Source organism: Saccopteryx leptura, chromosome 4, assembly GCF_036850995.1.
Source record: "Saccopteryx leptura isolate mSacLep1 chromosome 4, mSacLep1_pri_phased_curated, whole genome shotgun sequence".
Classification (NCBI taxonomy): domain Eukaryota; kingdom Metazoa; phylum Chordata; class Mammalia; order Chiroptera; family Emballonuridae; genus Saccopteryx; species Saccopteryx leptura.
Genome location: NC_089506.1, coordinates 99838075 through 99853776, shown reverse-complemented (window position 1 = coordinate 99853776; position 15702 = coordinate 99838075). Strand labels below are relative to the sequence as shown.

The 15702-nt window shown below is 38.4% G+C and overlaps 1 protein-coding gene across 5 annotated transcripts in view; it reads right to left on the bottom strand.

Moving 5' to 3' along the window:
• Positions 1-15702, bottom strand: part of AKAP11 (A-kinase anchoring protein 11) — a 62866-nt gene that overhangs the window by 19863 nt on the left and 27301 nt on the right. For all 5 annotated transcript variants that reach the window (XM_066380842.1, XM_066380840.1, XM_066380841.1 and 2 more), the window contains exons 3-7: positions 13485-13601; positions 10506-10553; positions 8116-8250; positions 6306-6573; positions 1265-5771 (exon numbers count right to left, since the gene is read on the bottom strand). In XM_066380842.1, coding sequence (XP_066236939.1) covers positions 1265-5771; positions 6306-6573; positions 8116-8250; positions 10506-10553; positions 13485-13601 — 5075 coding nt within the window. The remainder of the gene's footprint in view (positions 1-1264; positions 5772-6305; positions 6574-8115; positions 8251-10505; positions 10554-13484; positions 13602-15702) is intronic.

Genomic DNA, 15702 nt, shown 5'->3' with positions numbered 1-15702 from the left:
TACAAAAACAAGCCGTGGACCTGGTCTGGCCCATGTTTCCAGTTTGTCAATCCCTAGTTTAGAAGAAAGAAGGCTACCTGATTATGGCAAAAGAGACCTCCCATAGGTCACCAGAAACCTACAGCATCTTTCATCTCAAGAGAATGCTATCAAACAACCAGACTCAAGGATCCGGCCAAACTGCAGGGTGGGGAAAAGAATCAGTCCTTGTCAGGATTTTGACAAAAGCTACTAAAAACCATGGGGTACCACGTAATTCAATTAAATTCTACCTCCACTCAAGGCATTTTCTCTTTCCAGTGGGACTAACAAATAAAATCCTTCAAACTAGTAACACAAGTTGGTCCTGATATTTGTCCGGGGAAAACAAAAGTTAAAAGTCAAAATTTTAACTAAGGTGTTAGAATCTCTGAGCATAATACACAGCTGCTAAAGCATGGAACAACATGGACTGATCAAGAGATACAGTGGCAGTGGTGACGTAGCTGAAGAATTTCTATCTTCCTAATAGCAATTTGGTTAAATTAAGCTCTTTATAAAAACAAACCAAAAAAAACCTTACTTTTGTAAACAGAAAAGAGAAAATGCTGTATAAAAATTTAATCTGAGTAGCAGCTTAACATGGTAATACTCTACTTGCAATTTATTATTCTCCAGCTCTCTCTGATTCAACTTTACCTATTTCACAGCTTTGTAAACTTGGGCAAGTAATCAGCTTCATTTCTAACTAGGTAAATAGTTAATACCTTTCCTCAAAGGGCTCTACCTTTCTGAAGAGGACCAATACATACATGATCGAGTTTAACTTTTCTTCTTTTCTTTCTTTTTTATTAAGTGGGAGGCGGGGAGGCAGGCAGATAGACTTCTGTATGTGCCCCCCCCCCATTGGGATCCACCCAGCAAACCCCCTTCTGGGCAATGCTCTGCCCATCTGGGACAGCTATTCTGTTGCTGGGCAACCAAGCTATTTTAGCATGTGAGGCAAGGCCATGGAGCCTTCCTTAGTGCCAGGGGCCAACTTGCTCAAACCATTCAAGCCATGGCTGTGGTGTGGGAGGGAAAAAGAGAGAGAGAGAGAGAGAGCAAGAGAGAGAGAAAGGGGAAGGGTGGAGAAGCAGATGGTCACTTCTCTTGTGTGTCCTGACCAGGAATCAAACCTGGGACTTCTACATGCTGGGCTGACGCTCTACCACTGAGCCAACTGGCCAGGGCTGAGTTTAACTTTTCATTTTATCATAAGATCCAAAAGAAATCTGAAACTTACCTGCTAACAGCATGGTCAACATTCATGAGGGCGGATGTCATTATTTCTGTGGTAAGGCTTTCAGCAAAGCTAACACCATCTTGTCCAATGCCACTATCAGCTGCCAAACTGGTATTGCTCAGCTCTCTCTCTGCTTTTTCAATAGCTTCAGCAACTATCTTCTCAGCAAGCACTGTCTTATCAAGATCAACATGAATTTGAGGGACATCAAGGTGAAAAATTCTAGATTTCTGATAAATGTTGCTAAATTTCAAATTAGAAACTGGCTTATTACAAGAAAGTACATCCTGCCTGAAAGAGTGTTGAGGTGAATTTCCATTGAAGTCATGGAGTCCTTTATGGTCACAATATCTACAAGCTTGACTTGTAAGAGGTGACAATTTTTCTGCATAAGTGATCCTATCTGCTGCTTTTGTGGCCTCAGACATTCGGAAAACTGTGGATCCTAAACTGAGTTCGAAAGTGTCATCCACTACTTTTTTTGCATACTGTTCTATAGCTTGAACAACCTTCTTTCCATAGCCGCACCCATTTAAGCTGCCTGTACTGTGGTAAAATCTGTGATTTTGTGAGGAAGGCTGAAGTAACTTAGAAAATTCTAGCTCAGTGTGAGGCTCAGTATCCTCATCACATCCAGATTTTTCATAAAGGCAAGAATCTGTTGAGGATTTTGGCAAGCCAACTGTTGCCACTGTCAGCTCTTTTTTAGCATCTCTGGTTATGCTGTGAGCAAGAGAGGCTGAAAAACTATACAGGTCAGAGCCCTCATTTCTATATGACTCCTGTGTCCATTCACAAGTCTGATTCTTACAGAGGTAACCTCCATTTCCTTTATTTTGTACTTTCTTATCTACTTCTTGGTGGTGGTCTTTATTTAAGAACATTAAGAGTTCATTGTTCACTTGCACCTGTGGGCTTTGCACGAGACACTTTTCTGAGTTGCACTTCATTTTGGCTGTCTTAGCTGCTTCTTGCAATCCTGATTTGACAGATCGATAAGCAAGTCTATTGGCATACTGATCCATTATTAGCTCACTATTACCACCTTCCTGTTTTAGTATTTGGATAATGTGACCTGCATATTCGTCTGTCACACTCTCACAGCTGGGATACTTATATGTCAGGCCTGATACACAAGAACTTGGTGGTAATGAAAGAATAAATGGATCAACTTCTCTTGGGTGTGCTCCAGTCTCTATATTCAGCTTCTCTTCTGATCTATAATCTTGGTCTCCATCACTGTAACAACTGTTCTTTTTTTGCCTGAAAAGCATACAACTTCTAACTTTTGCTATTTTCTCAGCTTCTATAATAACTTCTGCGGCCATATCACCTGCAAAGTTGCATACTGTTTGTAAGTTTTCATCTGAACAATTTAACCAAGTAGGTGACACACCTCTTTGACTTTGCACATTTAAGCACGGGCTTTTAATCTTGGGCTCTTGAATTATTTTATTATCTAAATGGGAAGCTGCCATTTCAGTGGCAAGAGAAACGATGTGTGCAGCTAATGCTTCGGCAAACTGAACTTTCTTCCCCGTGTGCTCTGCCTTCACACTCACTTCTGGATGCTCTTCCCCTTCACTGCTTTCCACTTCTTCTGAAAGGGAGCGCATGAGTTTCAACATGAACTCTTCTTTTTCAATAGTATTTTGTCCGTTTTCAGACAAACTACCAACAGACGAGTAGTGAGGGGTAGAAGGTGGTGTAGCAGGTGCAAATTCTTTTGCTAATTCCCCCTTGAGCTTTTTGGTTAACTTTTTGATGTCCCATTCAGAGCTAGCCTGGGATGGTACTAGAGGAGTCGATGGAGGAGTACCAGGTATGACATTTCCATCTCGAATTTTCTGTTTATCTTCCACATGCAAACCATCTACACACGTAAGCACTGCAGATGAGAAAGTATGTGAATGGGGGAAAGTGCTTTCTTGCACAAGAGACAAAGGCGCAGGTGCTGTAATATTCAAATTACAGTTTTTTACTGATTTGTTCTCAGCAACTTCCTTCAACTCAGGTTTCTGACTGGCTATAGTTGGACAATGGGGTAGCGTCTGTAAAGAAAGTCCATGAGCTATATGATCTTTACCTTCCAGAACACAATCCTTTCCTCCTGGAAGTGAGCAGCGAGGTACGTGATCTCGAGCATCAAGATATTTGGGGAACCCTTCCAAGGTCAACCGTGTCTCTTCTCCAGGAGCAGGCAAGCCTTCCCTGTGTACCACGTTTCTATCCACATTTGGGATCACTGAATTGCTTTTATCTAGGGAATGTTTAATAACAGATTTAGGTAATCGATCAACAAACATGTCCTTGTTGCTAGCTTCACTCTGTTGCAGTATCACTTGATCACAGTGGAAAAGAGAGGTTTTTTCCTTATCTGTTTTAGTTAAACAGTCTAAGGATTGCTCAACTGTTTTTGTTACCCTGAATGATGTTACTGACTCTAAAGTTTCATTTACTATCGAATTCACCTTTGCTGCAGAAAAGTTGCTAATAATCACAGGATCATTTGTTGATTTTGAAGAGCTCTGCATTTGAAAAGCATCATTATTTGGTTTAAAATCATTCTGGTTACCTGGATTGTGTTCTGAAGGTAAACAAATATTTCTGAGACAAGCTACTTCCTCTTCTTTGTTTTTTGTGAAAACACATGCTCCAGTAGAATCACCACTCGAATTACTACTACTAGCACCAGATGACAGATGAGAGTTTGCCTGATACAAACTAGATGAAAAGTGGTATGGGAGAAGGGCACTTCCTGCCAGGGGCACTGGTATAGAAGTAACAATTCCAGAAGTACAAAACAAGGCCTGCTGTACAGTGTATTCTTTTTTATATTCCTGGACTGGTTTTGTCACCATAATTGCTTGACTGGTCAAAGTAGGGGGGTATGTGGAGGTCTGTGTTGATGGCACAGTATTTTCTGCGCTCACATACTTTATGTTATCTGTAGAAACACTAACTGCTGCCTTTGTTGTAAAGGTCACATCAACTTGTGATAGCTCAATAAATGCTTCCTGTATTACAGATTCAGACAAGTCTTTTGCATACGACTTCACTACTTTGTCTTCATAGTCAAATGACCAACACTGTGAAGATGCAGGTGTCGGAGGATAGGAAAATTGGCACACTTCCATGATGCCTTCAAAAACAAGCTCTTCAGCAAGATCTGCGGCAAACCCAGTAACTATGTTTGTAAATATCTGCTTCTTTACATACTGTAAATCTTTTAAAGCATTTGATAAAGCTTCGCTCACCAAAAAATTAGCCAGACCACTAATAGCACGCTCTTTCAGGGAAAATGCACGCTGCTTTCTCAGTTCATTAAATGCCATCTGAAAGACCGATGACGTCAATTTGATGGCTAACTGGCACAATGCATTGGTACATGAAGAGACTCCTTTCTGCAAGTCTTTAAATGCACAGCCAAAACTTTTTTCCACAAGATCTGCTGCAAACTTTTGAATGCTCTCTCTAATCATTACAGGTTTATTTTGAGATTTACCTTTCTGAGCAAAGTTTCCATTCTTAAGAGCTATGGTTTCATTTTCTCCCCTTTTAACACTATTAAAGTTTACTGTCGCATTATTATGCTGGTTGTGGAGAACCGAGCCCAGTACTTCACATGAAATGCTGTTTGCATAATCTTCACAGGTGTAATAAACAGAATCATGATGTTCATGAATCCCATCTCCACCAACATCTGTTTGGCAAAAACATTCAGCAGGTGTACAGGCCCCAGGAGGACTGAAAGCAGAGGACTGGATGGGACTGAACAAGCCACTGTCTTCCCCAGAGGCCTTCACTGGGCGCGGAGAGTCTGGAGCATCACACGGGTTACTGTAAGGGGACTCCGGTTTACGAGGTGTCGGCTTTCTAATATTAGCTGGGAGAGCTGGACAATCAAACTTGAATTTCTGAGGATTCATAGTGGTTACAGAACAAGATTTGTCATGTTTGTGTCCTTTCTTTTGCAATGCCTTCCCTATGACAGGATCTTTCAGAAATGGACAAGAAGTCTCTAATGTCTGTTCTAGTTCATCAAACTGATCAAAACTATCAAAAAATTCACTCACTTCTGAGTCCGAATCCTCTATGTCATCTTTCATCACAGGGATTTTAGGGAGCTCCAGCTTTGCTTTTAAGCTTTTCTGATACCCTTCTTCATCTAAGAATATAACAGGACTTGGACTCGAGCATTCCGAATCCGATGAATAGGCAGGAGAAGAGGAAAAGAACGTTTTTTGTGTATCACTACCTTTTTCAGAAGCATTAGATGACCTATAGAAACTTCTTTGGATCCAAGGCTCAGAAATTGAGGTTGTGACTGAAGTTTTTGCAGACTGTTCTTTACGTCCCAGAACATTTATTAAGGAAGCTGAAGGTTTAGCCGATGGCTTCTGCCGCCCAGAGCTAACCAGAATCCTTAAATCCTGGGTTTCTAACTGGTGACCAGAAGTCTGTGAAGCAGCATCACACTGGCTCTTCAGTGTAATCATGTTTACTCCTATAGGAAAAAATAAAATGATCTTGAACAGAATTTTTTTAAAAATTTAAATCAATGGGAATAGACTTTAAGCATACAATATTTATTTATAACATGTCTCTTCTATGTTGTTGAACATATTCCCCCCAAGTCACTCTTGAAAATAAATATACTGACTGTGTAGTAAAATAAATTCATTTTACCATACTTGGGAAAACCTAGTCTATGGGATGCTAGCATGCTCGTGCTGTCACATGGTTAGAAACACTAACATGGAAACTCTTGCCAGCTAACCCTCTAAAGTTTGAGCCTCCATATGTTCTAAACACTTACAATAATGAGGTAAACAGTATCACCAAAATAAGAACAGAAATAGCAAAACTAAACACCAGTTAGCAATGAACTTAAAAATCACATGAAAATTAATTCCTCGAACAATCAAAAAAATAGGTTTTAAAAAGAGTAAATTTCAGTCAAGTGAGATGGACTTAAAACTTTTAAAACTGAATTTTAAATATTAAGCCCCTATCAAAAAAAGTTTAGTAAAGAACAAACCATCATTATATAGCTTTGAGGTCTCCTCTTCCTCTAAGTGCTCAAAAGCAGTGACAAAGTCATCCTCTATGGATGACACCGACTGGTTAGTGTCATCATCATCTTCATTAGTGGTCTCTAGTTGATGTTTCTGATGCACGTATGTATCCAGCGTGTATCTTATGCCAGTAGCATATTTACTTAGGAGACTAAAGATAAAATCAATTCTGAGTCTTGGTAATGTAGGTGGTGACACTCTCATGACACAAAACATTCCAGAATGATGACTCTTGGAAAAGATGATAAAAATATTTTAATTTCAAAACATATTATATATCCAAAACATATGCCTAGAAATAACACAATCTCAGAAAGAAAAAAAAAAGAAAGAAAAAAATGCATCCTGAAAGGCTCATTGACTTTAATTCTTTTCTTCATTCTTTCTCCACATTTCTCACTCCCCAATCCTTTTTTCTCCCTTTTTTCTCTTATCCAGGTATGGAAATTCTACCTATAGTCTCTCCTTAAATGTTACAGAACTTAGTATCCATTCATGTGGCAATAAGGTTTCCCTGTAGTATTATACAGACCTGGGATTCTTATTTAACCATTCACCGAACTCACCAACTGCCCGGTAGACTGCCGGAAGGCAAGCCCCAGGTACTGCTACGCTATTCTGGCACCTCGTCTTCCTGTAGCATCCAGCACGGCATCACCTTCTCTACTGTAAGAGAGCCTGCCCGCCTTTAATCTACATCTCCCTAGTGTTACAACTTACAAAAACGTTCACAGCTTTGATTATGGATACAAGTCATCAGACTTTTTCCATATATTTTATTTTTGAAGATGTAAATATTACAAACGATTTATTCAAAAAACTAGAACTTAAATATAACAGCTTCTCACCTCTTTCAGACTACCAAATAAAACAAAGTAAATATAAATGAAGAATATAATTATGGAAATATGGACAGAAGCTATACTGTTATGTGTAGACCTCATAATAGCACATAGTCTTTTTTACTAGGAATAAGGAATCCAAATTTTAAACCTACTAAAAATTCAATTTTTAGAAAGTAAAACAATCAAAATATTTTTCATTGATGAATTTTCAATAAAATAATAGTAAAGAACTAAAAGCTGAATATTATAAAACTAATCACCTGCCTGAAATGGCAACATATTTGTTTATAAAAATAACACATCATTAGATGTGCACTTTACACTGAATTTATTTTAACTGGGAAATGAGTTAAAGGTCCTGGCCAGGTAGCTCAGAGTGCTGTCCCGATATACCAAGGTTTCACAAGGTTCCAGGTTCAATCCCCAGTCAAGGTACATAAAAGAATCAACCAATGATGCATAAATAAGAACAAATCAATGTTTCTTTATCCCTTCCTCTCTCTAAAATCAATAAATAAAAATTTACAAAAAAAGAAAATGAGTTAAAGTATATTCTCTAAAACATTAATATAAGTTTGGAATTGACCATAAAGGGGGGGGGGGGGGGAAATTCCTATTGCTTATACAAAGCTAGAAGGTCAAGAAATCCAGAAATAATAAATTTTCAGAAAAAAAATTAAAATGTACTTGCATATCATTTATGGAACTTCACACGTGAAAAATCTAATTTAAAGCTATTACACCAAAATTATTCTCTCCTTCAATGATTTCAAAACTTCATGAGTTAGATTTCTTATGAATCACATTTTCTTGAATATAATTTCTATTTTAAAAAAGAAACATCATCCAAGTAAAGTTTAATACTCTCAATCAAATGTCACTGTAAACTTTGCACTGAAAAATTCATTAGAAATGATATGTAAGTTACCTGATTTAGAGGACCACTGTCTATAGCTGATGATTTATTTATATCCTTCATACATATAATTTCATTTTCATTTAGACTACAGAAGTGCAGTGGATTCAGAAGATCTGGAAGTTCCAAAGAAACTGCAACTAAATCCTAAGTTTGAAAAAATAACACAATAAATAACAGTATAAGATAACACTTTTGTTAAGGTTCCTATAATGTGGGTCCTATCCAAAAATCATAAGGTCTACTGGTTAATAAATTTTCCAGTTCATAACAGTTAACATATGCAGTTTATCAATCACAACCAATTTTTTAAAAATTCAAAAATAAAATGTACTAGAATATTTTAATACCTGCTAATTCTGTAACCTTTTAAACTTGCTACAAAAAGTTTTTACATGGTACCTCACACATCCATGACAATCAGGCATAATAGCTTTTAGCTGCAAATGTCAACCTACAAAGATCTCCTGTTTAGGCCGTGGCCGGTTGGCTCAGCGGTAGAGCGTCGGCCTGGCATGCGGGGGACCCGGGTTCGATTCCCGGCCAGGGCACATAAGAGATGCACCCATTTGCTTCTCCACCCCCCTCTCCTCCCTCTCTGTCTCTTTCTTCCCCTCCCGCAGGCAAGGCTCCATTGGAGCAAAGATGGCCCGGGCGCTGGGGATGGCTCCTTGGCCTCTGCCCCAGGCGCTGGAGTGGCTCTGGTCTCGACAGAGCGACGCCCCAGAGGGGCAGAGCATCGCCCCCTGGTGGGCAGAGCGTCGCCCCCTGGTGGGCGTGCCGGGTGAATCCTGGTCGGGCGCATGCGGGAGTCTGTCTGACTGTCTCTCCCCGTTTCCAGCTTCAGAAAAATACAAAAAAAAAAAAAAGATCTCCCGTTTAACTGTGAAATTTTTCATACAGAAGTCTTACCTACAGACTATACTTCATTGGAGCTTAAGTTTTATATTTATAAAATATAACTATTTTTATGCCTTTCCTCTTTGAAGTATTATATTAGACTTTAGCTGGTAATTTAATGAAGATACAAAGGAAAATAGCTTTTTTTCTCTTATTTGTCCTTTCTTTATAAATATTTTATCCAATTAATGATGAATTACTAACGTCCTTGACCCCTTCCTGAGTACCTCCATTATGCTTATGAGGAACTCTCAAAGAGGTAGAACAAGAGAGAAACACTGGCCCTGCCCGTCGGTTCAGTGGTAGGGCATTAGCCTGTTGTATGGAAGTCCCAGGCTTGATTCCCAGTCAGGGCACACAGGAGAAACGCCCACCTGCTTCTCCACCCCTCCCTCTCTCACTTCTCTTTCTCTCTCCTCCTTCCCTCCTGAAGCCATGGCTTGATTTGAGCAAGTTGGCCCCAGGCACTGAGGATGGCTCCATGGCCTTCCCCTCAGCCGCTAAAAACTGGCTCTGGCTGCATTGGAGCAAGGTGCCCAGATGGGCAGAGCATCACCCCTTAGTGGGCTTGACGGGTGGATCCCGGTTGGGACGCATGTAGGAATCTATCTCTGCCTCTCCTCCTCTCACTACATAAAAAAATAAAAATAAATAAGAGAGAGAGAGAGAGAGAGAGAGAGAGAGAGAAACATTTTGGAACGCTTCTCTTTTCAGCCTTAAATTCTCTGGAGTATATCCTCAGTTTGAGCCTTCTACCTAAATTATTTCCTTCAGGCAAGGGTACAATCAAGACACAACAGAGTTTTCATTCATTAATACCTGACACACATTTCCACAAAGAACTGAATAGTGTTATTTCTTCTATCAGGAGACTTTCACTGCCACAAAAGGAAACATAGGGCAGTCCAGCTCTTAACACCCTGCATGAGGTAAAAAGAAGTGTGCCCAGCACTCCACTGAGCTTTAGACTCTCCAGGAGACCATGAAGCTTTCCTTGGCTGATCCTAATCTCAGCCACTGACAGAGGAACTGAACCCTCCATCAATTCCTATGTCAATCAAACAGGTTAAAATTTTTGCATTGGTTGATTATTACTTTTCACAAATTTACCTTTTAAATTTAATTCTATCTCATTTGAAAATATAAGAATCTGACTGTTGAGGTCAGACTCTTCATTTTAAAAACCAACCAAATTAAAAACCAAGTCCTACATTCTACCTTAGCAACAGAATGAAGAAAAACCTAGCCTACAGTTTGCCACCTTCTCAAATAAATGATTTTTTTGGACTCCTAACCTAAAACTGTTTTCCATAACAAGAGTACTCAGTGAAAATGTCCAAAGCACACTCAGAAACTGATTTCAAAATGCCATCCTTGAAACAGGAATGATAACAGAAGAGGTTAGTGTAAGTTTTTGGTTAATAAGGCAAATTCTTCATGGTATCAAAATTCGTTTCAAATAGTCTCTCACAATCCTACCTAGTTCAATAAATCAACCATACCTGTATATGAGCAGCATCTGTTTCTTCATTAAAACCCAGAAATGTGATCTGAATAAAAAAGGAATAAAGCTCCATTAATTTGAGTTTTAATGTTTTATCTTAATTAGATTACTAAGAGCTGAGAAACAGGAAAAAAACACATAAAGCATTACAATACTGTTATATATATACAAATATTGAATCATTATATTGTACACCTGAAACTAACAGAATGTCTTATGTCAACCTGACTTAAATTAAATAAATAAAAATGCTGACTCTCTTGGACAGAATGATTCATTTTTTCATCAAGATGATGACACAGGTTCTTCACCAAAGATCTGCATAATGCAGTTCAATCAATTCTACTCCCAACACGTATTGCGCATATATCCACTTCTCTCCAGTCCCCCAAGCACGTCTCACCTGCACCACTGCAGTCCTCTTCCCTGATCCCAAGTACTGTATTATCATGTCACCTGCCTGTCCAACCCCCCATGCTTCCCAGCACAGCCCTACCTGAGGGTCCAAGGCTCCAGGTTAGCCACCTTTAATTTTCCCTCGTTTTCATTTACACAGGCTTCCATCTGGGTCTAGAATATGCCCAGTGGAACCTAAGGGCTTTGCAGTAGCACCCCCTCCAATGGGATGTTTTCATGCCTAGCTCTACCTCATTCTTCAAAATCCAACTTAAATGTCACCTCCTCAGAGAGGCCTTCCCTGGGTAGGCCCTCAAGGTTACCTCCTTCTTGATTACCTGTGATATCATCACTTATTTCCATCAATGCCCTTATAGAGAGATTTCTTTGCAGAACTTTGTATAAATTAAATTACTCAAGAATATCTAATGATATGAGAAAATGTCACATTATTAAGTTAAGGACAAGTTACTGAAAAATGAGTATCCTTACAATTTCAATCTTATTTTTAAAAACATATGCAAGGGAAACAACACTAAAAGGCAGTACATCAAACTACAAGCTGTGATTAACTCGAGACGATGGAATTATAAGTGACTGTATTTTTTTCTACTTTTTTCACTGCAGTTTTTTTTAATTCATAAGATTAATGATAGTCATTTCTTTTTTGTATTTTCACTATTTCTTATTTTTCTATAAGAAGTATGTACTGCTTTTATAATCTGAAAAATGTACTATTTTAAAATTATCTTCCCTTTGTCCCTGACATCACTGAAACAAATATTTTGCATTTGAAGACAGAACAGTAAACTGTCTACTAAGCAAGCACTGTAACTAAAAATATGAAACACCGATATGATAGTAATATGCACAATAATTCTAGGAATTAAGGGAAACTAGCACAGTTAAAATATAAAGCAATACTCAATATATTTTTGATGTCTTTCTGATGATTTGGAAGCAAGTCGGAATCCTAAATTACTCCAGGATCTTTACTCTGATTTATTAGGGTTATTACTTCACAGAATTGTTATAGTTAACTTCTAGAGGTCTAGGAAAGTTGTTAACCTCTTGTACCTTGTCTCCTCATCTATAAGACTTACCGCAATACAACCTCTCCACAGTGGTGAGGGTGAATCAGATAATGTAGAGGAAAGTGCCTAGCATATCACAGGCACTCAATAACAAAGAGGCAGTCAACGCAATTTCCTTCCTTTCTTCGAAAAGATACTTTGGGATATGTACACTCAAAAGTGAGACAGAAATTCCTTTTATTCTTTAGTTTCCTTTTACCGAATACAAAAGAGAAAATAAGCTGGCTTGGGGATTTGAAGATGCCAGGAGAGTCATGTCTCCCATTGACTGAGGAAGGCCTGACGAAGGAATGTGGGCTCAGAAAGGCACTACGTAAGGAGCCAAAGCAATCCAGGCTGGGAAACTGTGTGAGGGCAGAAGGGTACAGGACACTTGTCACACTTGGCAACAACTGAGGAGATTAAGAGTGGCTCAGCTTTAAGAAAATAAAAAGGGAAAACAAGAAAATAGTCAAGAGACATAGAAATTGAGCTGACACAAAAAGAGAGGCTTGGCGTGGGATCATGGACGTGACCCCACGGTGGCTGGCATGAACCCAAAGGTCTCTGGCTTGAAGCCCAAGGTCGCCGGCTTGAGCAAGGGGTCACTGGCACGGTTGTAGCCCCGTGGCCAAGGCACATATGAAAAAGCAATCAATCAACAACTAAGGTGCCACAATGAGGAATTGATGTTTCTCATCTCTCTCTCCCTTCCTGTCTATCTGTTCTTATCTGTCCCTCTCTGTCTCTGTCGTAAATAAATAAGCAAATAAATAAAGGCTGGTCAGAAAATACTACAGGCCTAAAGGCAGCTAGTCACTCTATGGAATGACTTCAAATACAGTTTCACATGCAACAAGATAATAATAATCAAGATTTTATTAGAACACAGATTCCAAAAAAAAATTTAAATTAGCAACCTTATACCTTACTTTTCAGGCTCAATGATCTAATACCCTCTTATTTGATAGCATAAATATGTTAATGAGTTATGCTTATACTGCAGAATAAAATTTTATTCCTTTTTATAGTAATAAATTCAAACAAAGTCTGGAAACACTGATGTATAAAGAAACAAATGATCAGTGGTATATCTTATCTTAAAGTAGTAAATATCTTCAATTCAAAATAAACTTACTACTTTTTCACTTGGAATCAAAGTTAAACAATCAAGAAAACAATAATCCAAAAAGGATTTAAAAAAATAAGTATATATTTTATATTTCACAGTAGAAAATTTCAGAAATACCAACTACTGACTATAGTAGGAATTATCTAATATAGCACTTTCTAGCTGATGATTGATTGGTTAATAATACCTCTGCACTAAATTAAATGTGCTCATTATAACACACTAAGACATTTACAATAGTAGGTATTTAAAAGAGATACTTTTCATCCATGCAGTAATATGTAAAGATTTTAGGCATCTTAAAAAATAGATCATGCAGGTCTAAAAAATACATTGTGCTTTATTAGGAAAGGATACAGAAAGTAATATGTCAAACCTCTGTCAAATTAACATGTTCATCCTGCTTTAAACAGTCCTCTGCTGATACACTACATAGTTGCTTCTGGCTGTGTAATAAAGACTTCACAGACTGGAACACATCTTCACTGAAGCTCTGAAAGTAAAAGATACTCTTAATTGATTTAATTCCAAGACAAGAGATTAAAGATCCAGGAGACATTCTAGTCTTAAAGGGAGAAAAAGTAACTCTCCAATTAATATTCATTTGGCATATATCTTTTGATAAATAACTCAATTCAGCTAAGAGGAAGAAAAGACAAAATGCTTCAATAGCGTTCCAATGCAAAACACACACGTCATAACCCAGGCATTCCGCCTACTGGAGACCATGAGCCCTCACACCAGGTCGCTTACACCTAACCCACATTACATCCTAACAAACTGCACACCTGATTTTTAAGTCCTTGGCAGAACAGAAGCAACAATTTATATAAGTAGTGAGATACTGTACATCTACAGTAAGGAATGCTAACGACAGTGATCACTCTAATAAGACTGGTTATGGGGAAAGAAAGGCATAACCACAAGAAAGGCTTTTCAGGGAACTTAAGGGAGCTATATGACTGATGCATGTGAAGGAAGGCACTCCAGATCCGGCAGGGGAGGACGTCACAAGTACGAAGTATCAGAGGAAGGAAAAGTTATCATACATAAATAGAATGTCGGGGACCGAAAAATCAACAGGGTTTTTAGTTTGGATTTCTGGGGGACACAAGTGTAGGGAAGTGGCTTAAGCTGACAGTCTGCCCAAACCCCCAACCTCGCTTGCAAAAAGCTAAGCCCTTCCCCACACCTCCATGTTAGCTGTGATGCTTGTCCTGCCCCCATGTTCCCTGGAAGGAAAGACTGGCTTCTTTGTGTATGTTTATGTATTGGTGGGGGGTTTTCTGCACTTGGTAGAATTTTTGGGTTGCCTTGGAAACTGTAATCAGAAAAGATCTTATTGACTTGCTAATGTCCCACTTTGCCCAGTAAATCAAAGAAGATGCGGTTTTTGAGGGCGGCCATGTTTTTCTGCTAGGGTGGTGTTTTTCTGCCAGCAGTAACTGCAGAGCCCTGCCGACCCCATCTTTTATTCTTTAACTCTTTTAGTGTATTTTTCTTAATTCTGAACCGTTCTCGCTCAGGATCTGAAAAGACTGGTCGCGTAGGTTCACGACAATAGAACATTAATTTCCTTCCACCATATTCTCCTTCTGCTGATTTGTTGATCTGCTCTTCTATCAGAACTATCCTTATCCCCCAATCTTCCCCTGTAGAAATCCTACCCATTCTAAGACCTCTGAAGATTTTCCCACCCATTGGTCATAATAAATCTCTCAAAGTTCCTACTGTATTCACTGCACATTAAGATCATTTAATCTATATCACAATATAATTACTGTTTTCATTCTGCATGTCTTTCCTACCAATGAAACTAAATTATTGAGGCCAAAGACTGTAAAACTGTAGTTAACACACTTGGCTCTCTACATTTCAATACCTCACATATTACAGGGTGGGGCAACAGTAGGCTTATAGCGGTGAGTACATAAAACTCAGGCTTATTCTTATATTATTATTTATTAATTATTGTATCATTTTTCCACTCAAACAATTGTAAACCTGCTTTTGCCCCACTGTGTATCAATAAATGTACACTAATTTTAATAAACTGAAAATTAGTGGAAATCTTCAGCCTAAAAGAGCTACAAATATGAAATAAAAGCAGTTAAGAAAAAATGTAGTTAAATTTGAATGTGAACTATCAATATGAACTCAAGATTCTTTAAATATATGTACTACATTTTTCCATTGAAAATCACAGAAGCAATGACTCTTAGTAACAATGAGCATACCCAGCACCTAGATTTTGGTTTCTAAATACCATGTGGCAATGAAAAGAACTAAAGATCCCTGGGAAAATGGCTAATTCCAGGTCTAAGGCTGAAACATCTTATTGTGACAGAATGCAAGAAAGTGCTCAGATACTAACAAGGTCATTTCAAAAGAACACAGAAGCCAGCCTGAAGAAATTCCCACTAGCCTAATTTGGGACAATTTGGGCATTAAAAGAATAAAAGCAGTAATGGATTATAATAACTTTTTAAATTCAATTTTCTTATTAAATTTTTAAATTTATTGTGTTAACAAGGATTCAAGTGTCCCGCTCAATAGAACACCCTCACCCTCCAACATCATGCCCCAAATTAAAC